At 41.0% G+C, this 23,637-nt stretch overlaps 1 protein-coding gene across 2 annotated transcripts in view; it reads left to right on the top strand.

Annotated features, from left to right (window-relative positions):
* ARFGEF2 (ADP ribosylation factor guanine nucleotide exchange factor 2) overlaps positions 1-23,637 on the top strand; it is a 55,749-nt gene that overhangs the window by 30,578 nt on the left and 1,534 nt on the right. For both annotated transcript variants that reach the window (XM_065414823.1, XM_065414824.1), the window contains 23 exons: positions 806-1,011; positions 2,304-2,388; positions 2,488-2,659; positions 4,434-4,585; positions 5,797-5,925; positions 6,414-6,572; positions 7,898-8,045; positions 9,289-9,388; positions 10,218-10,258; positions 10,346-10,515; positions 11,892-12,043; positions 12,202-12,374; positions 15,258-15,418; positions 16,254-16,384; positions 16,493-16,622; positions 17,161-17,296; positions 18,280-18,418; positions 18,499-18,553; positions 18,805-18,919; positions 19,335-19,465; positions 20,621-20,789; positions 22,170-22,308; positions 23,491-23,608. In XM_065414823.1, the coding sequence (XP_065270895.1) occupies positions 806-1,011; positions 2,304-2,388; positions 2,488-2,659; positions 4,434-4,585; positions 5,797-5,925; positions 6,414-6,572; positions 7,898-8,045; positions 9,289-9,388; positions 10,218-10,258; positions 10,346-10,515; positions 11,892-12,043; positions 12,202-12,374; positions 15,258-15,418; positions 16,254-16,384; positions 16,493-16,622; positions 17,161-17,296; positions 18,280-18,418; positions 18,499-18,553; positions 18,805-18,919; positions 19,335-19,465; positions 20,621-20,789; positions 22,170-22,308; positions 23,491-23,608 (3,111 nt within the window). The remainder of the gene's footprint in view (positions 1-805; positions 1,012-2,303; positions 2,389-2,487; positions 2,660-4,433; positions 4,586-5,796; positions 5,926-6,413; positions 6,573-7,897; positions 8,046-9,288; positions 9,389-10,217; positions 10,259-10,345; positions 10,516-11,891; positions 12,044-12,201; positions 12,375-15,257; positions 15,419-16,253; positions 16,385-16,492; positions 16,623-17,160; positions 17,297-18,279; positions 18,419-18,498; positions 18,554-18,804; positions 18,920-19,334; positions 19,466-20,620; positions 20,790-22,169; positions 22,309-23,490; positions 23,609-23,637) is intronic.

Here is a 23,637-nt window from a genome sequence, read left to right as displayed (position 1 = left end):
CAGCAATTCAGCTGTTGCTTCTTTCATATTCCATGCCACCTTACTTTAACTGCCTTTTATGGTAGAGAATCTAATGAAGGTTCTCAACTCCCTACCCCCAGGTTAATCTCAGACCACTGCCGCACAGTGGCACTGGAACATTTTTAATAGGGGGGGGTGCTGAAAGCCAGCCTCCCCCACCCCCAGCTGAGGCCGGGAGCAAAGCCCCGGGTGCCTGCGCCTATGCCTCCGCACCACTACTACCAATTTACATACTTCTTTTAGGCTCTTTACAGATCCTTTCTTTTGGCAATGGAGGACAGGGTGGGATTCCCTTCATGCCTACTAACAGGAGCGCCGCCAGCTTTTCTGCCGCCCTAGGTGGCGGAAGGTCCCGCCCCAAAATGCCGCCCCCCACAGAGGCGGCGGAAGGTCCCGCCGCCGAAATACTGCCGCGGTCGCCGCCCCCCCAAATTGTAGCGCCCTAGGCAACCGCCTAGGTCGCCTAATGGGTTGCGCCGGCCCTGCCTTCTAATGCTGCTTTTTAGATCTGCCAGAAGAGCGAGCTGGCTTCTTACTGGAGCCGGTTATTTTACAGCATTGACTTCTAAAGGTGGTGTTAATGATACTTAATGGAATGTTGTGACAGTTGACCAGACTCGACTTTCCATATCCCACAGTGGCTCTGCTTATCATGAGCAACATACCAACCTTATTATGAAATTGACTGCAGTGCAACTGTTATACAATAAGTTCATTGAAATATAAAAGGGAGAAGGTACAGTTAGTTTGATACGTAATATTCATAAGTCTCTCTTGTGTTTAGACCCAAGTTGGAGAATTTCTAGGGGAGAGCAGTAGGTTTAACAAGGAGGTGATGTATGCCTACGTAGACCAGCTTGATTTCTGCGGGAAAGACTTTGTCTCTGCTCTACGTATATTTCTGGAAGGCTTTCGGTTGCCAGGCGAAGCGCAGAAGATTGATAGATTAATGGAGAAGTTTGCAGCTAGATACATTGAATGTAACCAAAGGTAACTTGAAACATAATATTGGATAAACTGTCTTAGGAATGGTCACCTTTGTTGGCAGCCTTAGGCAATAAAGTAAGGCTTGACTCGCGCTTGCCACACAAGGGCAAGGCACATTGCAGGGATGTGTGGGGGCAGATTTTGTTGCTGCTGTCCATGCTATACCTGTTCTATAGCTAAATGGAAGACCTGTGGGATGTTCCTGTAGGCAGCTGCTAAATCATCATGAAGTCTTGGACAGTAGGTGTGGCAGTATTGGCACTTCAGAGAGCACTTTCTAACCAGTGCATGGGATCTAATTGAGCAAGAATGCTTCAGATACTGCATATCCTATTTATCCATGTTGTACTTAATCAGTTCAACAAAATCAAAGTTTTGTGAGCCTTAATTGTTTGTTAGTGGAAGATTAAAAATCTAGTTTGGTAAGTAATGTGCAGGGTCGCCCAGAGGATTCAGGGGGCCTGGGGCAAAGTGGGGGAGCTGCGGCACTTGTACTCACCCGGTGGCGGTCCGGGTCTTTGGCGGCATTTCGGCGACGGGGAGCCCTTCAGTCGCTCCGCATCTTCGGCAGCACTGAAGGACCCGCCGCTGAAATGCCGCCGAAGCCCGGACCGCCGCCGGGCCAGGGCTCGCGGGGCCCGGGGCCTGGGGCAAATTGCCCCACTTGCCCCCCTCTGGGCGGCCCTGGTAATGTATCTCTGTGTAATGAGGCATTTTCCCACTTGCCTTAGCCAGTCAAATGTGCATGGATGGGCCAATTTGTGATGATATAGACCATTTTACTCTAAAACAAATTTGAAAATGCAATTCTTGCTTGAAAACTTTGACATTGTCTGCTTAAGAATCCAGACTTAATCAATTTCCACTCCCCAGATCAGTCACACATCACTGTTTTAATAAAAATGAGTATATTTAGAAAGGAAACCTGGATGTGAGTGATACACTAGTGGATAAATCTTATTCTAGTTGCTTGTTGAAAACAGTGGAAGAAGATGGAAGAATAGTAATGAATAGCATTTTTTTAAATGCCTTTTTCTGTAATCTTGTAAATGTATGGCTTCACAAATTCTTCCCTTTCCCCTTCATTGGCCTTGCTGTAGCTTTCAGTACATATTAAGCAGTAGCTGGGCTAATTTTAAACTTATTTTAATATAAAAGGCTAAAGTAGGAGATTCCTTGTCAGGTTTTACTGTGTCAGGAGTGTGTAATACTTCTGAACTGCATCTCTTCCCTGCATGCGCAGAGAGCTAATGGATTGAAGATCTAGAACTCTAAAACGTGTTTCTCTGTTTCAGGCAAACCCTATTTGCTAGTGCTGACACTGCCTATGTTTTAGCATATTCTATTATAATGCTGACTACAGACTTGCACAGTCCCCAGGTAGGGAAAAATCACTATCGAACTGTTACAAGTGCTCTTCTCTAGAACTTGTTCTCAAAATTTGACACCTGAATTTGTATCCGTCTCACCTGTTGACAGGTAAAGAATAAAATGACAAAAGAGCAATATATTAAAATGAATCGAGGAATCAATGACAGTAAAGACCTGCCAGAAGAGTATCTGTCCACTATCTATGAAGAAATAGAAGGGAAAAAAATTGCAATGAAAGAGACAAAAGAATATGCAATTACAACTAAATCTACTAAGCCAAGTAAGATTTAATTAGAAACTCAATATAATGCTCAGAGTTTTTTTTAATAGTATCTCGTATTCCAGGATTAACATTATAAAATGCGTTAATTCAGCTTAGCCTTTGTGTACTTCATACAAGTGTTGGCAATCTGGGGACCACTTCACCCAATGCTGAAACGTGGCCACTGGTATGTGGCCACTTCTGTCTAAAAGCTCCTGGCACCACTAGACACCGTTAAGGAGAAGAAGTGAAGAATGCTGTAGCTATTTGAAAAAGAAGAGGGACTTAAGGGAGGCAGAATGTAATAATCTAAGTTGGCGCTTGGCCAGGAGAAAAGAGCTGACAGTTGTCTTCTTCAGAGTTTTATGCAACTATCTGATGTTGTTGTGCCATGTTTAACAATGGCACCTCATAGTACAGAGAGACTGATTGCTGTTCCTAAGGAGTTTGCAGTCTGAGGTGATAACACAGGGAGGGCTTAGCAGTTGGCAACATCATTAAAGTCACTTGAAGTTAGGTGACCTTTCTGTATCTAGAATAGATGAGGACTTAAATGGTATGTTGCATCCAAATGACAGCACTCCAGCTGCACTGTACTTTTAATAGCATATTGGGCAATTAATGTAGTGCCAACTGAAGGAAGAGAACCAAGTACCAAATGATCAGCACTACCTCCTTCAGTGCTTGCATGCTCCTTCGAGGTCTTACATTCAGGTATTGACTCTCTTTATCTTGAGAGTTGACTAAGTCACAGCCTGAGGTGGTGTTGCTACAGGAATAAAGAAACAGCACTGATTATTTTAATAGGCTATGGCTATGTCTACATTACACAGCTTTTAGCGACATGGCTGCGTTGCTACAGCCGTGCCGCTAAAAGTCGCGCAGTGTAGGTGCTGCTTGTCGGCTCTCCTGCTGACAAAAAACGTTCACCCTCCCAACGAGCAGCGTTTGCATTGTCAGCAGGAGCACTCTCCTGCTGAGAAAGCGCTGTTCACACTAGTGCATGTCGCTGGCAAAACGTTTTGTCTTTCAGGGTTTGTTTATATATTTATTTTTTACACACCTCTGAAAGACACAAGTTTTGTCGTTCAATTGCCAGTGTAGACATAGCCTATGTCTACACTACCACCTATGTTGCTCAGGGGAGTGAAAAAACCACCCCCCTGAGTGACATAAGTCACACCAATGTAAGTGCTGGTGTGGACAGCTTCTCCCGCTGACATAAATGCCACCACTCGTTGGGGGTGGATTAATTGTGTTGATGGGAGAGCTCTCTCCCATCAGCATCGAGTGGCTACACTAGAGATCTTACAGCAGCACAGCTGCATCAGTACAGTGGCGCTATTGTAAGCTCTCTAGTGTAGACATAGCCATAGCGTCTGTTTTGCAAACTTGAGACTTTAAAGCATTCTTAAGTAGTTCACACGAACTAAATGACTTAATGAAATACTCCTCTGGATTTTAGTTTTCTATGAAGCAGGTCATAAAGTGTGTGAGACTGTTAAGGGAAGAGCTGTATAACTGCAGTACTGTACCTTACGATATATGTGGATTGTTGTACTAGACATGGTTTTTTTTTTTCACCCCAAGGCTTATACTTTATATGAAAGGCAAAGTCCCATGACAGCATCTTGAGTAAATTCAAAAGCTTCTGAACAAGCTTCCTTAAATTGCAGTCTCTAGATTAAAAATTTAAAAAATCTCCCTTCAGCATCTGATACCCAGAACTAAGGAATGGAGCCTGATAGCAAAAATACATATAATGATGCAGGTTTTGTGGTGTTCTTCATAGATGTAGCCAATGAGAAGCAGCGGCGGTTATTGTACAACCTGGAGATGGAGCAAATGGCTAAAACAGCTAAAGCCCTCATGGAGGCAGTAAGCCATGCAAAGGCTCCTTTTACTAGTGCCACTCACCTGGATCACGTCAGACCCATGTTCAAAGTGAGTGTATGGATTTCTCCGTCACGTATCTGTTAGGGCACGTAATCCTCTTCAATCCATAACATGCCTCATTGAGAGCTGTGATAACTGAGCCATAGAGTGCAGCAGTGCATCTCTTTTATGAAGGTGTCAATATTCTGATGTGACTAAAAGTGTTGCATTCTGCCATGAGAGTCTCTGGCTCAGGAGTGTGAAGAGAAGAGCCGGGAATATTGGAGGCAGAAAAGGGTCTTTATCCCCTATAAAAAAAATATTAATATACTCTAAATCAGGGGTGGGCACACTTTTTGGCCCGAGGGCCACATCTGGGTGGGGAAATTACATGCAGGGCCATGAATGTAGGGCTGGGGCAGGGGGTTCGGGTGCAGGAGGGAGTGCAGGGTGTGGGAGGGGGTGTGGTGTGCAGAAAGGGGCTCAAGAGGAGTGTGGGGTGTATGAGGGGGCTCAGGGCAGGGGGTTGGGGTGCAGGGAGGGGTGTGGGGGGGCTCAGGGCAGGGGGTTGGGGTGCAGGGGAGGGGTGCTGAGTGCAGGAGGGGGCTCAGAGAAGGGGGCTAGGGTGCAGGAGGGGTTCAGGGTGTGGCAGGGGGTTGGGGTGCAGGTTCCGGCCTGGCGCTGCTTACCTTGAGCGGCTCTGGGATGGAAGCAGCATGTAGCGGGGCTAAGGCAGGCTCCCTGCCTGCCCTGGCCCTGTGCCGCTCACGGAAGCAGCCGGCACCATGTCCGGCTCCGTGCACTGCCCTCACCTGCGGGTATCTCCCCCAAAGCTCCCATTGGCCACAGTTCCCCATTCCCGGCCAATGAGGGCTGTGGGGAGTGGTGCCTGCAAGTGAGGGCAGTGAGCGGAGCCCTCTGCCTCCCTTCACCCCTCCCACCCCAAGGGGCCACAGGGATGTGGTGCCGGCTGCTTCTGGGAGTGGCGCGGGGCCAGGGCAGGCAGGGAGCCTGCCTTAGCCCCGCGGCGCCACAGGGGGGGCAATCCCGCGGGCCGGATCCAAAGCCCTGATAGGCCGGATCCAACCCGCAGGCCATAGTTTGCCCACCCCTGCTCTAGATGCTGTAGAAAAAGTATGTGAATGGCATTCTGGTACTTCATTATGTGAATAGGAGGATACAGTGTTGGCATGGGCAGTGTCTACACTAGCCACTGCTTTAGGGAGAATCATGATTTGGTGGTAATGAAACTAAACTTACAAAGGTTTCCTTTTTGCTAGCTTGTATGGACTCCATTGTTGGCAGCTTACAGCGTTGGCCTTCAGAACTGCGATGACACTGAAGTTGCATCTCTGTGTTTGGAAGGAATTCGATGTGCAATCCGAATAGCCTGCATTTTTGGAATGCAGGTTTGTATATGTTAGACATGCTATGTCTAGGTCACTGGAGGCCATCATGGACTCTGACATCTGTAATAGTAAAACTATAAAAGTGTTACTTTGGTGTAAGCTATCTCAAGCAAGTGAAAATAACTTGCTCTGCTAATCAACACATATAATGTTTTTGTTTGCAGAACCATTTTAGTTTTAATCTGTCCAGAGCTCTGGATCATAAATAAAGATAATAGTGGCGGGTTTATTCTTAATCCTCAAATGCCTCCCACTTCTGAGGCTCCCATTAAGATCATTTGCTAGTATGTCTCCAGCTCTTCTGTACTATATTGACTGGGAAATACTTTGCCATAATTGCAATCACAGAGCCATACTTGGAAGGGAAGTTACCCAAACCTGAGGGGGTTGTGTGCATTTTGGGGTAGAGGGTGATTTTTGTTTAGTATTTGCAGACATCTCAATTTCTCAGGCTTATTTCTGTTCCCATATTTGTATCTGCATTCTAGCTTGAACGAGATGCCTATGTGCAGGCCCTTGCTCGCTTCTCACTGTTGACTGCCAGCTCTAGCATCACAGAAATGAAACAGAAAAACATAGACACCATTAAGACACTTATTACCGTGGCCCATACAGATGGCAACTATCTTGGGAATTCCTGGCATGAGGTAAAAACTTGAATAGTAAACGTGAGGCTTCAGTGTGCACTCACAGCTTACCAAACTTTTGTTCACCGAGCTCTGCCTGTTCGCACAGCCCACAGGATTTGAAACTCCAGCACCAGACCTCCCCTAACCCACAATAAATTAATCAAGCTGTCCCCTACAATCAAGGAAGGAAAGAGTCATTTCTGTCTTCACGTAGTTGGGAGGTATTTGGAAGCTACATCAATAGAGACCATATAAGTACCTAGGTAAATGGATGAGTGCAGCACTGTCCTCTACTGGAAAGCATATCTGACTAGTTGAAGATATTATAAGTACTCTCTTATCAGCTGAGCTAGCAGGGCAGTTTCTCTAGCTCCTCAGAATAAGGCCTGTCTTAGAGTAGATGGCCATGAATTCTGCCTTGATGGCATATGCCAGTATCTGGTATCTATGTATATGTTGCCAGTGATCTTTACCAGGGGCGGCTCCAGGCACCAGTGCAGCAAGCGCGTACCTGGGGCGGCAAGCCGCAGAGGGCGGCCTGCCGGTCGCTGTGAGGGCGGCAGTCAGGCTGCCTTTGGCGGCATGCCTGCGGGAGGTCCGCTGGTCCCGCAGTTTCGGTGGCAATTCGGCGACGGGTACGCCAAAGGCGCGGGATCAGCGGACCTCCCGCAGGCATGCCGCCAAAAGCCGCCTGACTGCCGTGCTTGGGGCGGTAAAATACATAGAGCCGCCCCTGAGCTTTACAACTACTTCAACTCTTGAACAATTTTGCATTTAGATATTAAATCTAGTCTCTTGTTTGTGTTCATGAGATTAATCTAATAAATTTTGCACTATCATGGAGAGAGTAGATAGTGCATGGGGGGGCTTTGAGAGACTGGGCTAGAACTGAAGTAGAAGACAAGACTTGTCAAACCAAATTGGAATCATGATCCTATTGTAAACTTGTGGTCGTCTTCACTTGACACATTGTGGGAATTTCATTGCAGCTGCCATTTGTAGTAATGGGAGCTCACTTATTTATCTGTATGGGGAAGAGAACCTATTGGATAATAAGCCCCATAATGTATAAGTTCTTAAACCACACCCTAAGAAGGAAACTTGGTCTCGTGACCAGAGAACTAAGAGTTGGACTTCTTGGTTCTGTTTTTCACAGCTGCCACTGACTCACTGTAATCTGTGGCAAGTTGCTTAATTCCATTGTAAATTAGCAGTAATATTTGCCTATATCACAGAAGTGTTGAGGTTTAGTGTTGGTAAAATGGTTTGCGAACCTGTGAAGTCTCATAAGGTAAAACGTGGTAGTGGTCACTTACATTATTGAAATGTGCCTTTGTTATTAGATCTTGAAATGCATCAGCCAGCTGGAACTAGCACAGCTTATAGGGACTGGGGTTAAAACTCGATACTTATCTGGCTCTGGGCGTGAAAGGGAAGGCAGCATTAAAAGCTATACATCTGGAGGAGAAGAATTCATGGGCCTGGGACTAGGTAAGATTAATAGCTCTGTCACTTCACAAACCTGCATTTACAAATTAATGAAACCTAAACGTTTGTCGCTATGAGAACGAATGATCAGTTCTTCACATGATGTTGGGTCATATATTTACCTGCTTTCATTTTAACTGTGTGGAGACTAGTGTCACTACATAATTAATAAAAGTAGCCATTACTTCAACTAGCTTGGTAATGATTAAACATCTGAACATGTTCCAGTTTCTATAAATCAGCTATGAGAAATTACTTCATAGACTACCCAGATTAACTGCCTTGTAGGAACTTGAGTGTGGTCATAACTTTCTGTTACATCAGATCTAGTATGGCCATAGTCTTGTTACGGACATTAAAAGCTCTACTTTTTTCATTCCATTTTGAAATAAAAATGTTGAAATTACTGAAATCTGTCTGAATGCTAAAAAATTTTTGCTGATACTAACAATTTTCTGCCTTGAGATGTGGCAATAGATGGTTTTCAAGTTAGATATTTCACCCCAATGCACGTTGCATAGTCTAAAATCTGGTTTGTAAATGGGGATTAGGGGGACGATGGTAGTCTGCATTTACCTGAGAAAAGAAATAAACACTCTCCATGAAAAAACATTTAATGTAGAACTACTCTAGAGTTCCACTGAGACAGTAGCACATTCTGTGTATTAATGTAATTAAACTACATGTGCCCAGTACTAATTGCTCATATTCAGTTATAAATGTTTATGTAGTACCAGTGTTACTGTAGGTTAATTACAAATATTACATTCAAATGTTTTTATGGTAGCTTTAGGCATAATTGTCATGACAACTGTTACTTAACTACTAATGCATTTCTCAAATGTTAAAGATGATTTGTAAGCCTCTTGTAATCTTGATGGTCTGCTTTCTTAAAATGGATACTAGCCACCAAAATTCAGGATGCAAAACTGTATCCATTAAAACATCTCTATACCCTCCCCCACAAAATCTTCACATGCTCATAACTTTTGTTATGAACTTGCTGAAATAATTTTCAGGCAGTTAATGTTTTTAAGCGGTACACTGCTTTGAAACTGGACCTTCAAATGCAGAATAATCATGTGCATCATTTCTGACTTATAGCACCTGTCCTATCTAAATTCTAAGCTTCTTGGGAGCAGGACCCATCTTAATTCCTGTTTTGTATAAAATTGAGCATATTGCTGGTATTTAACTATGAATATTTCCTCAGATTAAATGTTTGGATCTGACTGTTTTATTACAGGTAACCTAGTTGGTGGTGGAGTTGATAAAAGGCATATGGCCAGCATTCAGGAGTCTGTGGGCGAGACCAGTTCGCAAAGTGTGGTGGTGGCAGTAGACAGGTACTGTAGTGCTTTCTCTCTTTCTGTTTGTAGTGACTTGCAAATCAAGAGTTACCCAAACTGTCCTGATTTCCCCCTGCAGACTGACAGGGCGGTTGGCTCTAAAAGCCTAACTTAAAACCAGTTTAAGAACAGGTTGGCATTCACCTTGAATGATGCCAAATCTCCTGGACCTGATGATGATAAAATATTCTGGTGGGTGGGTTTTTTTGTTTTGTTTTTAAACCTCAGTCCTGCAACACTAAAGAGAGTGAAAGACTATTCCAGTAAACTAGTCTGGTGTTACCATTGATAGCTGGGTAATTGGAAAAAAGAACGTATGCAAGTTAGTTTGAGGGTGGGAAGTAGAGGGAGAGAGAGTATTCTTAACCCTTTCCATTTGGAGAAATGGCGACCAGAATTCATTAAATTGGTGCCTTTGTAATGCACACTTGGTGATTTTTATAAAGGCTTTCTGCTACACTGGGTTTGTTCTGTTAATATTTGGCCATGAGCCACTACTTTACAGTTAGACTTTTTGTCATTGCTGGGTAACTAACCCAGGTCAAGGTGTCTGAAATGCATCAGTGTCCTCAGTCTATTAGACCATGCTGACTTCTGTATTTCAGCTTTCCTTTTTTACTTCCTCCCTGTACATAGTTCACTCTTTCCACCCGTAAGTCACTGGTGGAAATCCAAAGCATTACCTTGCTAGTCTATTTTGCAGCATCAAGGTTTCTTTATAAACTTGCACCTTTTTACCTGGAAATACTTTAGTCTGTTATGTTCTTCTCCTTTATTTTTTTAAATAGAACTTATATTTTATATCACATCTTGATTTGTTCTACAGAATATTTACAGGATCAACCCGGTTGGATGGAAATGCAATAGGTATGTATGCTGAACATATGAGGAAATTGACTGTGTTGCAGTAGAACACCCAAAACTCATGGTTTGTAAAATCTGTTTAATATTCAGTTGATTTTGTCCGATGGCTGTGCGCCGTTTCCATGGACGAGCTGGCTTCCCCACACCATCCTCGCATGTTCAGCCTGCAGAAGATAGTAGAGATCTCGTATTACAATATGAATCGAATTAGACTGCAATGGTCAAGGATATGGCAAGTGATTGGAGATCATTTCAATAAGGTAATTCAAAACTTAAAGGTTACACAACATGCTTTTGTAGTACTATTTTTTGAGTCCAGTTGGCATCATGCTCATTAGCTTTCCCTTAGTAAGATGCCCAAGGTTATGTCTTGGAGGGCTTTCCTGATTCAGAACATCATAGGTTTTGACATGTATTGATCAACATGGATTTAGTTGAAGCTATTACATTCTTTATATTTGAGTTGGAGAAGTTCTAAGTCTTTCATATGTGTTTGTATCTTAATTGAATCCGTGGTGTTGCGCCATAATATTCGTATTCTCTTGAGGAGGGGAAAGATGTCTGTCGTCTCCCCTTCTTCCCCCCCCCCTTTTTTTGGTTTGTTTTTGGAAATCATATGACCGCTTTCTTCATCCTTTGTTTCCCCCCTTATTGAGAACGTCAAGACATGATTTATGTTGTCCTCTTCTTTCTAAACTATGTAGGCAGTTTCCTTTTGGAATCAGTAATGCCTGGTTAGGTTTCATCTTATAAAATGTGTGTAGACTGAGGGACAGCAACCATATGTGTTCCTTATGACATGCTTGGATGATTAATTTATTTGTCTCTCCTGGTAGTCTCCGCTGCTAATCCTTTTTTCCACACAATCAATCAAAGCAAGAAAAATGCCCATCTGATTCTCCTCTTTAAATCTAAATTCTCAATTTGTTTTACCAGCTCAGGAGTCTGTTTCTTTAGTTTGAACATGAGCAAAAGCACACCTGTCAACTTCAGAAAAACATGGTCTAACCACAACATCTAGCCTAAGAACATCGATGATGTGCAGCATAAATATCTGGATAGTTCTAAATGAATCTTTTAATTTAATATTTCCCCATTAACACTTAATCCTTGTCAAAGCATTCAGATGTAGGTACCTAAAGTTAACTGCGATTTAGTTGCCTATCTGACTTCCTTCCACTCCTGACAAGATATACTGACCACCCGTAGCTCCTATTGAAGTCAATGACTTAAGTGGTCAGGATCTCTGAAAAAAATCAGCTCATTATCATCTCTGTTCCTATCTTTAGGCATTTAAGCAAAATGTTGAAGCTTATGAGGTTTGTTCTTGCTATGAAATGTTATCTTATTGAAACTAGAAAAATAGTATACAGGGAAACTGTGTGTTTGCAAACTTAAATATGCCAACTCTCTAACATAAAATGATTCTGCATGTCCTAGTCTGATAGTTTGGTGATGTACCCCTTCTCTCATGCCCCTTAGTAAACGAATCCCTGGGGTTCTTAGACAGCCATTATACGTTTGTAAAAACCATTTAGGTGTATAAAGGTTGGGTCATGGAAATGAAACTCCCATGATGGGCTTGTGTAGTGTACGTTAAGACACGCATACACCCCTTTTCCTTCTCTATTACTAGGTTGGATGTAATCCGAATGAAGATGTGGCCATCTTTGCAGTTGATTCATTAAGGCAGCTATCAATGAAGTTTCTCGAGAAGGGAGAATTAGCCAACTTCCGTTTCCAGAAAGACTTTTTGAGGCCCTTTGAGCACATTATGAAGAAAAACAGGTGTGCGTGCACTGAAACTTCTGTCTTGGCTTGGGTTTTTTTATGCAGCAACTTAAAATGTGACCAGCTCTCCGGTGGGTGGGATGCTCTCCGGTGGGTGGGATGCTCTCCGGTGTGCAGGCAATGGCAAATAACATGGTGGTTAATTTGTTTTTAAGATCTCCTACCATTCGTGACATGGTAATACGCTGTATTGCTCAGATGGTGAACTCACAGGCTGGTAACATTCGCTCAGGCTGGAAGAATATCTTTGCAGTATTTCACCAAGCGGCTTCAGACCATGATGGGAATATTGTGGAGTTGGCTTTCCAAACAACAGGACATATAGTTAGTAAGTAGTGGTTGGCAGATATGGAATACCTTAACTAACATACTCTTATTCTAAAAGAGCCTGTCTACATAATAAACTCTATTGTAGGCGAGGGGGTTGTGTTTTTAAATGTCCAAATTGTTTAAAGTATGTGGTTACGTTTTGCCTGCTCCCCTGGCTCTAAACAATTCTGTATCATGGAAGACCAAACTATTGTACAGTGCCTAATAGTTTATGGCATGATCTGTAAGTATCATTGTATATAATCTGAATCCAATCGGGTATATGAAATACTTTTAATAGTAATATGAAAGTGTTCTCTCAACCCTGTATAATACATCTGGGCACCTAGATTAATTCTCCAGCCTTACAGATTTAGTTAAGTACTGTGTCTCTGATATATAGCCTCAAGCAAAGGCAGTGATGGGTGCCTTGGAAATGTCATGGATGGCTAGAGGAAAACTCTTCCCAGTCCAAGCATAATCTATTCACAGCCCTTTATCATAATTAACTGCGATTTAAGACACTCCACCCTCATGCTTCTCCTTACACAGAAAAAAAACTACAAATGACTTGATTTCAAGGCTGGATTAGATGTTGCAGTAGTACTTTCTCTCCCCCCGCCCTCTTTGTCAGGTCAGATTGTTTGTGGGGGGTATGGGTGGGTTGCATTGTACTACACCCAGTGCTTACTCCAGTCTGTCTTTTAAACAGTACATGCTGGAGTTTCAGCGCATTGGGTAATTACCTTGCAATGCTAGCTACAAAAGTGCCATGCAAACACCTGTTTTCATTTTTGGGTGATATCGTAAACAAGAAGCAGGCAGCATTATCTCCTGTAAATGTAAACAAACTTGTTTGTCTTAGCGATTGGCTGAACAAGAAGTAGGACCGAGGGACTTGTAGGCTCTAAAATTTTACATTGTTTTGTTTTTGGGTGCAGTTATGGAACAAAAAAAAATTTACATTTGTAAGTTGCACTTTCACGGTAAAGAGATCGCACTACAATACGTGTATGAGGTGAATTGAAAAAATACTATTTCTTTTGTTTACAAATATTTGCTCTGTAAAAATGATCAAAAATAAAGTGAGCACTGTACACTTTGTATTCTGTGCTGTGATTGAAATCAACATATTTGAAAATGTAGAAAAACATCCAAAATATTTATAGTAAATGTCAATTGATATTCTATTGTTTAACAGTGCGATTACAACTGCGATTAATCACAAATAATTTTTTTGTTAATCGTCTGAGTTAACTGCGATTAATCAACTGCCCTACATATTTTACTTGCTGAGTTAGCCCTATAGAGCCATCTACTCCTCTATTAAAAAGATATTTGGGCAAATTGATGCGCTAATTAAAAAGGAGGGACACTGTGTACTCCAATTTTTGAAATGAAGTAATTCTAGTTTCTGATGGCATATTATTTGCAATATATGTCCTGAAACTTATTTTTAAGCATTCTCTGTACACTTTTGTAGAAGTTATTCTGCTTTGTTGCTGTTTAAATGCTTTTTACAGCAAGGGATAAATTGACTATATGCGTTAAAAAGTGAAACTAAGGGCATGTCTACACTACATGTAATTACTGTGGTGGCTGATGTTGGTGGTGCGCGTCCTCACCAGGAGTGCTTCCACCGACTGAAGAGTAGCAGTGTGGTGGGGCTGAGAGCCAGGGCTCTTAGCTTTGTGAAGTTCTCCCGCTGGGAGCCCAGCTACCCTGTGGGGCTTCTCGCCTTCCTGCTCCCAGTGGGGGGGGGGGGGGGGGAAGCCACCCAGTCTTCTTGCCTCCCATGGGAAGCAGAGAGCCTGGGGTGGCAGGCAGCCAAACTTCTAGCCGGGAGCCTCTGTGCTGCTGGGCTCCCAGCTGGGATCTGAGGGGGAGACAGCCAGGCTCCCAGCAGGGAGTGGAGAGCCCCGGCAACACCACCAGGAGCCTGGGTGACAGCTCAGCTTGGAGCGGAGACCCTGCAGCAGCCCTGCTGGGGAGCTGGGCTTTCTTATCAATTTCAGGGCTCCAGCAGAGCTGTGAAATTGACAAGACAGCCAGTAACTGATGTAAGTCATTCAATGTCTACATTGACACTGCATAGTCCTAACTACACCGACATAAGCCCTATACCCCTCGTGGAGGTGGAGTTATTATGTCGGTGTAGTAGGGCACTTAAATCGGCGGGAGCAAAGCTGTAGTTTGTACGCTGACATAGTTAGATCAACATAAGCTGCCTTGTGTGTAGGGTAGACCACGGCCTAACTGCTCTTTGTATTTAATAGCATTATGCTTATAAACTAACAGAATAACTTTCTCTTTTTTTTTTTTTTTTTTTTCTTTTTTTTCCCCCCCTCCAACATCAGTTATAGTGACCTTACTATGGTTACAACTACTAGGTACAAAACTTTCAGACAAATCTGACTGTCCCTTCAGTTTTTGAACACTAGTCAGTTTCTTTTACTACAGAACCTCTGAGGACTCTCTAGGTTATTTGACCTAAACAAGAAAGGTTGTGCATCTTGCATACAGATAGAAGATGATTTGAAATTTAACAATACATCTAAAGAGCTTTAACAAAAGTATCTGTGGCTTTAAAAAAAAATAGACTTGAACCATTTTAATGAGACTATGAAATAGTAATGATCATTATCATAGAATGGATTTTTAATATTAATACTATTTACCTTATAGTACATACTAAGAAATTGTGGTGTGTTGATTCTGTAATACTGTTCAGTGTTTAATATTGATAAAATCAAATTACCAGATCCTCAGCTGATACAAATTGGTATAGCTTCATTGACTTCGGTGAAGGTATGCCAGTTTACATCAGTGGAGGCTCTGACTCAAAAAGTCTGATACAATATTAGTATGTTTAAGACATTTCTCTTTCCTTTGTTTTCCCCAGCCAATATTTTTCAGCAGCATTTTCCAGCAGCAATAGATTCATTCCAGGATGCTGTAAAATGTTTATCTGAATTTGCCTGTAATGCAGCATTTCCAGACACCAGTATGGAAGCAATCCGACTTATCCGTTATTGTGCTAAATATGTTTCAGAAAGACCACAGGTATTTTCTGTTCTTGTAATTAAAACTAAAAATTAACTGATTACTCCTGTAGCTAAGACTCTGCTCTTAAACGTAGACTGTAGGCTCTTAGTGAATATCATGCTAAAATGTTTACCCCAAATTAGACACCTGTTTAGCATTAGCAGAACACACACTTAACGCTAGTCAACCATCCTCTTTAGAAAATGGAGAAAACTTTGTTTCAATCAGGTGTGGAAATAGCTGGATAAAATTGGCTGTTGCAGCTTTGTTAAACGAAAATTGTAAACTTTTAAACTCTAAATAAGGACTCTTGTAATCTAACTTTCATATTGCATGTCACTTCCTATTCTGTTAGAGCTTAACATCAAATCCCTATTGTATAAATATGTAATATTACAGTAATTCTGTTTAAAAGAATGTAGGCTGAAGTTACCTAATTAACATTGTTAGTTAATCTTGCAAGATTTGCAGGTTCATCAGTTCTTACATGCATGAGCACAGCATTGACTTACGCAGAACTGTGTGCACACATCTATTTGGATGAGCAATTGTGTGTAAATGTGGGTGCAGTTAAGAGGTTGATCTGAAATCTTGTCTCCAATGTACCAAAAGAGCCAAATATTTTTTTAAACCTAGAGTAGGAATAGAACTAGATGAATCTTTTTATTATTTAAAAGTGTTAAGGAGAAACAAACAAATTAGGAAAGGGTTAATCAAATATCTCATTTGACCTGTCACTACTTACTTAAATGTTGAGTAGCCAAATTCTGTTTAGAAGATGCAATTTAGTTTAATTCTGAAGTCTTTTAGATGTAACTTAATAGGAGGTAATCTTTCTCTAAATGGCTTTCAGGTATTGCGAGAATATACAAGTGATGATATGAATGTTGCTCCTGGAGACAGGGTCTGGGTCAGAGGATGGTTCCCTATTTTATTTGAACTTTCCTGCATTATTAATCGATGCAAATTAGATGTTCGGACAAGGTAATGAGTTTTTTGTTTTTTTTTTTAAGCTGCATTCAGTTATTGAAACTCTGATCAGAGGCAACCATTTTAGCATCTTATTTTTGTATTCCTGTTTCCTTATTGTAGAGGCCTAACGGTGATGTTTGAAATAATGAAGAGCTATGGCCATACCTTTGAAAAACACTGGTGGCAAGATCTGTTTAGGATTGTGTTTCGGATATTTGACAATATGAAGCTTCCTGAACAACAAACGGAGGTAACGAAAGCCCTCTGAAGGATCTTGTTGTGACAAAATAAGAGATTTCCATACAATTGTGAAATAAAACCCCCAAACTTCCACTTAGTGAAATCCTACTGTTCCTGGAAGGAGCCAGATTCTTAGCCCTGGTAAACTGACGTCTGGTAACTTTTTTTAAAAATAAAATAAAATAAAACCCAAAAAACAAAACTGGTTCAGCCTGGACAGTGGTATATTGTGTATTCCCACACCCAAATGGTAACTAGTTTCTAATTGCCCCTGACTCAAGGTACTTACAAGATGATTCAATTTTATCCAAACCAGGGCTTTGGAGCTGTGTTCTGGCTCCACTCCGGCTCCAGGCAAAAACCTGCAGCTCCACTCCTCCGCACTCCAGCTCCGGGCTCTGCTCCAAAGCCAGACTACATTCCTCTCTTTACAATTCATGTCTTTTTGTATAGCCAATCCTATGCCATGTACCACCATAAGATGGAAACCCGTTCTTTCCATTCAGCACTTACCATAACAAAAATAAAGGCCTGTCATTGTCTTGCAGAAATCTGAATGGATGACAACTACATGTAACCATGCACTTTATGCAATCTGTGATGTATTCACGCAGTTTTATGAAGCTTTAAATGAGATCCTTCTTCCTGACATATTTGCACAGTTACACTGGTGTGTAAAACAAGGTAGCTTATTTACATACATATACACATTGTTTTTAAAGTACAATGTCTGGAATGCATGCTTTAACTTTTTTTCTTGAGGTAATCAAAGCAAGGAAAATAAACCACTATTTCTATATGTAAAACTGATGCAAGAATGTTTTTTTCATGTCGTTTAATCCATTAGTGACTTTTCTCTGTCTCTGCAATTTTTGCCAAATGTGTGCTGCTACTTACGAAAGATCTTTAACTTATTTTGCTTGAATTATGTTAACACTCTTTTTGCCATTATCCTTTCTTCATTTGGCAAAAAACAGCATTTTTTTATTTGCTGCATGAATAACATTTAATCTCACATTGCTTTCACACTTTAGAAAATTGTCCCTATATCTATATAGACTGCATTCTAAAAAGTTAGAATACTTACTTGAACAAGAGACATAAGGGGTCAGCTACCATATCTTTGTGTTGGAATATTATATTATGTAACCTTTTTATGCAGACAGCACAGTGTGTGTAGGGAAGACTGGGAGGGAAAGGGTGGCTTGTGAATTGAACGCAAACTGTCCTTAAATCCTCTATGGTGCCTAGTTTATTATTTCATGGGAAAATGACTTGGGGCCTCTCGGGCACTGGACTAGGCGTCAGGAGATCTAATCTCTATTCCCAGCTCTGTCACTGGCCTGCTGTGTGACCTTGGCAAGATGCTTTGTTTCTCTGTGCCTCTTTCCTCTCTCACCATTTGTCTTGTCTATTTAGCTTGCAGGTTCCTCACAATAGGGATTCTTACTGTCTTTGTACACTAGGGTCCTGACCTTGGTGCTTACTGTCACACAAATAATGGTTACACTCTAAGCATGCTTTGAGCTATTGGACATTCGGTACAAATACCAATTGCATCATAATATCAAACATGCATAATGACTGTCAAGCACAGTAGATGTTTAATTCACATTGTTTGACTAGAAGAGCTCAGAGATTAATAAATAAGGATAATTATTTTACAGATAATGAACAGCTGGCTCGATCAGGTACGAACTGTCTAGAAAACCTGGTGATACTAAATGGACAGAAATTCAGTCCTGAAGTCTGGGACCAAACATGTAATTGTATGCTAGAAATCTTCAAAACCACCATTCCTCATGCGTAAGTTAGTCCAACATAAATTTGTTTTGAGGCCAGCTGTCATGTTAAGGTTATTTATTATATTTCTTTTCTCTGTGAAGCTTGCTGACATGGAGGCCAGCAGGAATGGACGATGATTCATCTGAAAAGCATTTGGTAAGACTTTAAGTATTTCTAAAGAAGAACAGTTTATATGGTAAATCTGTTTGTAAAGACACATACTGGAATTAAATACAGACTATTCTGTATGCTAGGGCCAACTGATCATAAAGTCAAATGCAAGACTATCTCAGTACTTTGATAGTAGAAAACTTAAGCCACATTAGTTACGTCATGTGAAAACTGAGTTGTGACAAATTTTAAGTACATTGGATAAACAGAATTATATCTTCGATTGTCACTTCTAGGATGTGGACCTAGATCGTCAGTCTCTAAGCAGTATTGATAAAAATGCTTCGGAAAGGGGACAGAGTCAGTTTTCAAATCCCACAGATGACAGCTGGAAAGGTGGTCCTTATGCAAGTAAGGATGCATTTCACTGTAAAGTTCTTTAGTTTCAACACAACCTCTAGTCACTGACCCAAATCATTTAATTAAAAACACAAAATAATTGCTCTACTAACTTGCTGGGTTTTTTGTTTTTTGTTTTAAACCTAACAACTTGCTGAGGTTCCTAAATCTGTGCTTCAGGTGCCCTAATGTTTTAATGAAAACTTACTAGCCAAAGCACATAATCTACTCTCCCATTTCTACCATGATTATAATCGAGAAAATGTTTGACTATGCAATATGGTACTGTACTTCAAAGATAGCACACAAAATAACTGGATATGGAGATGCTGGTAGAAATATGAGTTTTAGTCTTCTAGTTTAACATACTTTATCATAAGTTGCATCTAAAACTAGACTGAAAACCAGAGTTCCTCTATTCTATTAGACCAGAAACTGTTTGCTGGCCTCCTTATTAAATGTGTGGTGCAGCTGGAATTGATACAGACCATTGACAACATAGTATTCTACCCAGCAACTAGCAAGAAGGAGGATGCCGAGCACATGGCTGCAGCCCAGGTAACTTATCTTAGATTCTGAACGTCATAATCTTTTTGTCTTTGCATCTTACTATCCTAGTAATAATTAGCACTTTTTGTAGTGCTTTATAGTTTGTGGAAGGCCTTCCAACCATTAAGATTATTATTATTATTATTATTATTAATTTAAAAATGGGTTCAATAGAGTGTAACTTCCTGTATCAATTTCCCCTTTCTGAACACTGTACTTTCTGAAAGGGACATCTCTTTTAGAATGCATACTCTGTTGAGGGGAGAAGTTATTCTTTGTTTAGCAAGGCTTAACCTCTGAGGCTGATAGCAGGCTGTCTTCAGTGACAAATTCTTAACTCTGAAACTCCATGTTTCAGGTCCAAATACCCTGATCTTGAGGGCACTGTGCAAAGCCCACCTGCTTGTTCCAGTAGAGGGCGGGGTTAGGGGTTTGGATCGGGGTTTGTCTTAACAGGTTTGGTGAGGATGGTTAACTCCTATATTCTATTGCTTGGGGGTAGAGGTGAAGCTGATATTTTGGGATTGTCTGCTTCCTGACAGTTGGCAGGTCTGTTATTAATGTGTTATGTCCAGAAGCTTGTGTAATGGGTACACATCTTACAAATATAGAGAATAAAATTTTATTGATGCAACCTCTAATTAAGGCAAAGAAGCTGAATTCTTATGTTGCGCAGCATCTACTTAAACATGTGGAACTACATATCTGACTAGTTAACTTGTCTGACAGTCTTCAGAGCTCTGCAGAGGCAGTGAATCAGCCCTTGTGGGTAGGCAAGTGCTTTGTATCACTCAACAGGACCTCTCTGTGCCTTGAAATAGAAGTCGTGTTCTTTTCTGGTCTAATCTTATGCTAATTGCTAAAATTACATCACATATTTTTGGAAATACACTAGTAGGAAGGAAAGCCCTAATCACTGGAACACAGCCCTAACATTCTCCAAACCCACTGGTCTGATGGAAACAGATGTGTAGATATTGTGGGCCAAACTTTGCTCTGGTACTCTTGAGTAAATTTCATTTACATCCGTGACAATGGAATTATTCTGGATTTAGGTACTTCACTGTGTAACACAACTGAGTTTTTTGTTTTTTGTGGGTTTTTTTGTTTTTTTTTGGACCCCTTCTCCATTAACCACCACTAATAACTTGATTTTCTCTGTAGAGAGACACACTGGATGCAGATATCCACATTGACACAGAAGAGCAAGGAATGTATAAGTACATAACTTCACAACATCTTTTTAAGTTATTGGATTGTTTGCAAGAGTCTCATTCATTTTCAAAAGCCTTTAACTCAAATTATGAGCAGCGAACTGTCCTATGGAGAGCTGGTGAGCACGTTACTTAGTAATGGTTTTGAGCTTTCTTGCTTGTGGGGTTTTTTTTAAATATTTACCCTAAGGTAGGAATGTGTAGTATAGCAAAAGTGACTTTTTCCAAGTGTACTATATAGTAAAAGTTTTTAATCACATAGTGCTACTTAACTGCTCTATATTAGACTTGTCACTTTTCTGATTCCTTTAATTACAACATTGAAATATTGATCAAAAGACCTACTTCATTTACAATAAAATAGAAACATGATGGGAAACATTGGATTTTATTTATGTAATTCAGTTTTGTCAATATAACTTGGGGGCGGGGGGTAGGTAGGGGGAAGGGGGTTGTTATTGATGGTAGGGGAGTTGGCCCAGGGAGCAATGGAATCCATTCTTCTTGCACAGAAGTGCTCATCACCAGGGATCCCAGTTTTCCATGATTTAAAAAAAAAATAAAAAAATAATCTGATACAAAGGTATAAAAATCTACATATTTTCCATGTTTAAAATAAAACTCTGAACTTCAGTTTCCCTAACCACAATATAGATAGGTTCAGTGGAACCCCAATTATCTGATCTAATTGGGACCGAGGTCAGATTGGATAGTCAAAAATTTGGATAATCCGGAGAGCTTCAGCTCTGGGTGGCAGCCGGGCTTTGGCTGTCAGTTTCAGTTTGGTTAATACAGAGAGCCGGATAATGGAGGCTCAGATAAATGGGGTTCTACTGTATGTTTTTATTTTTTCACAAAATGTAAAAACGCAAATTCTGCCTTTTTCCATGGCAAATGGATTTCTAGGATTCCTGCTTATCTCTAATCACTGGGCTACCTTGTGGCAGTATCTTTGACCAATGCTGCTACTTGGTGGTAATTCTGTACCAACTTGGGGAGCTATTATAAAAACAAACAAACAAAAAAAACAAAACAAAGTTAGATCAAGCAGTTTTGGAAGGCTCTTGCTTCTGACTTTGGCGTGTGTGTGGTCTGTCTTGAATAAAACACCATATAAAATATGCAAGGAGAGTTGTGTGTGCTGAACTGAGTTTTGTGGGACCATATGTGGATTGAATAGTAAAATACACAGGGATTTTAGAGGCAAATCCAAACCTATGTAGTTTACAAATCTAAACCTCTCAATGATGAGTGACTTGCACCACCTAAGGCTCCATGACAAACCCTGACAGTGCTCCCCTCAGATGTCATGTCAACAGCCTACAGGATTAGTTGTTTTAAACATTTCTGTGTAATTAAGTTATCCCTTAAAATGATTTAGGCAGTACTACAATAAGTTGGTCTGCCTAGCTGGTATCTTGAAGTTTAATTATACTTTTTACTGTTTCTAAACTATATGCAAAGATGTATGAATGTATCAAATTGGAATTCATTTCTAGGGTTCAAGGGTAAGTCAAAACCCAATCTTTTAAAACAAGAGACCAGCAGCTTGGCTTGTTGCTTGAGAATCCTCTTCCGAATGTACATTGATGAAAGTCGCAGAGATTCCTGGGATGCTATACAACAGCGACTCCTAAAGTAAGAATGGTATTTTACCTAATGTCTTCTTGAAGCCCAAGATTCTCTTTGGGGGGAGTGTCTTGTACTGTTTTTCCAGCACCTAGCATAGTGGGTCCCTGATCCTGATTGGGACTTCTGGGTGCTAGTGCAGTATTAATCATGTTGCCATTCAAAGTAGCTGTGCAGATGGATCATAAATTGATTAGGGATAGAAAAGGGGGCACTCTAATAAAGGGGTTTTGGCAACCAGAAGTAAGTCCATTCAGAATGGATACTATGTGGCCAGATAGCCCTTCCGGCTCGGGGGGATTGGTAGGGTGTGAGCACCAATCGCCATATAGCCCAATTCCTGATGAACTTTTTCAGGCATCTGTTGCATCACAGTTTGAACTTTGGGGAACAAGAGGTAATAAAGAGATCCACTTCATCCTTACCCCAAAGATGACTTGCTGCTGACTGGAGGCTCAGAGGATTCATATTGAGTCTGTGTGGGGAGAACTTATAGATTGCCAGTTCAAATCCAGCTGAGGCTGGCAGCAGTCTGGTTACCATTACCTATTGGCTTATAGTTGATTTCTTAAATCAGTGTGTGTAACAGGAGGTCTCTATCAATTTCTAGTCAGCATAGCAGAAATCACCACAATAAATGGCACTGATTATGCCTCTTGTTGGCAGTCTTTCCAGAGGGACCAAAAACTCCCCTTCTGTCCCTAAAAGGTCTTGACAGATCTTTGTTAAAGGGATGCTGTTTTGGCGGGGGGAATCTTGCACTGCTATACCTGTTCTGAGGATCAGGAAAGGATTTCTCTTCATGGGGTTATCAAACTGATATCTCTTTAATGATTACTATAGTAATGTATTTTAAAAATGTCAGTATGGAGGGAGGGATTTGAGGGGGGGGAAAAACCTTTTCCCATCCTGCCAGTAGAGAGCCATCAGTTTTAATGCAAGTCTCAATGCCAGTTGGTTATCAGTAACAATTTCGATAAATGAAAACCTAGAGAGACATAGCAGTGTACTTGTTTAAAGTTAGCAAAGTCTATTAAAAACATAGATATACGAATGGGGGAAAAAAGCTCAAAGTGCAGCTCACATTTAAACACAAAATACTGCTGTTACAGATGGCGGACACATATATAAACTTGATTTGTTTTGTTTGCTGTACCCTTATCTGCACTAATGTGTGTAATTTTTTCTTAGTGTGTGCAGTGAAGCACTGGCCTATTTTATAACAGTAAATTCAGAAAGCCACAGAGAGGCCTGGACCAATCTCCTATTGTTGCTTTTAACAAAAACACTTAAAATCAGTGATGAAAAGGTAAGATAGACCTGAAAATCATTCATACT

This window comes from Emys orbicularis, chromosome 12 (assembly GCF_028017835.1).
Source record: "Emys orbicularis isolate rEmyOrb1 chromosome 12, rEmyOrb1.hap1, whole genome shotgun sequence".
Taxonomy (NCBI): domain Eukaryota; kingdom Metazoa; phylum Chordata; order Testudines; family Emydidae; genus Emys; species Emys orbicularis.
This window is presented reverse-complemented; position numbering and strand designations above follow the sequence as displayed.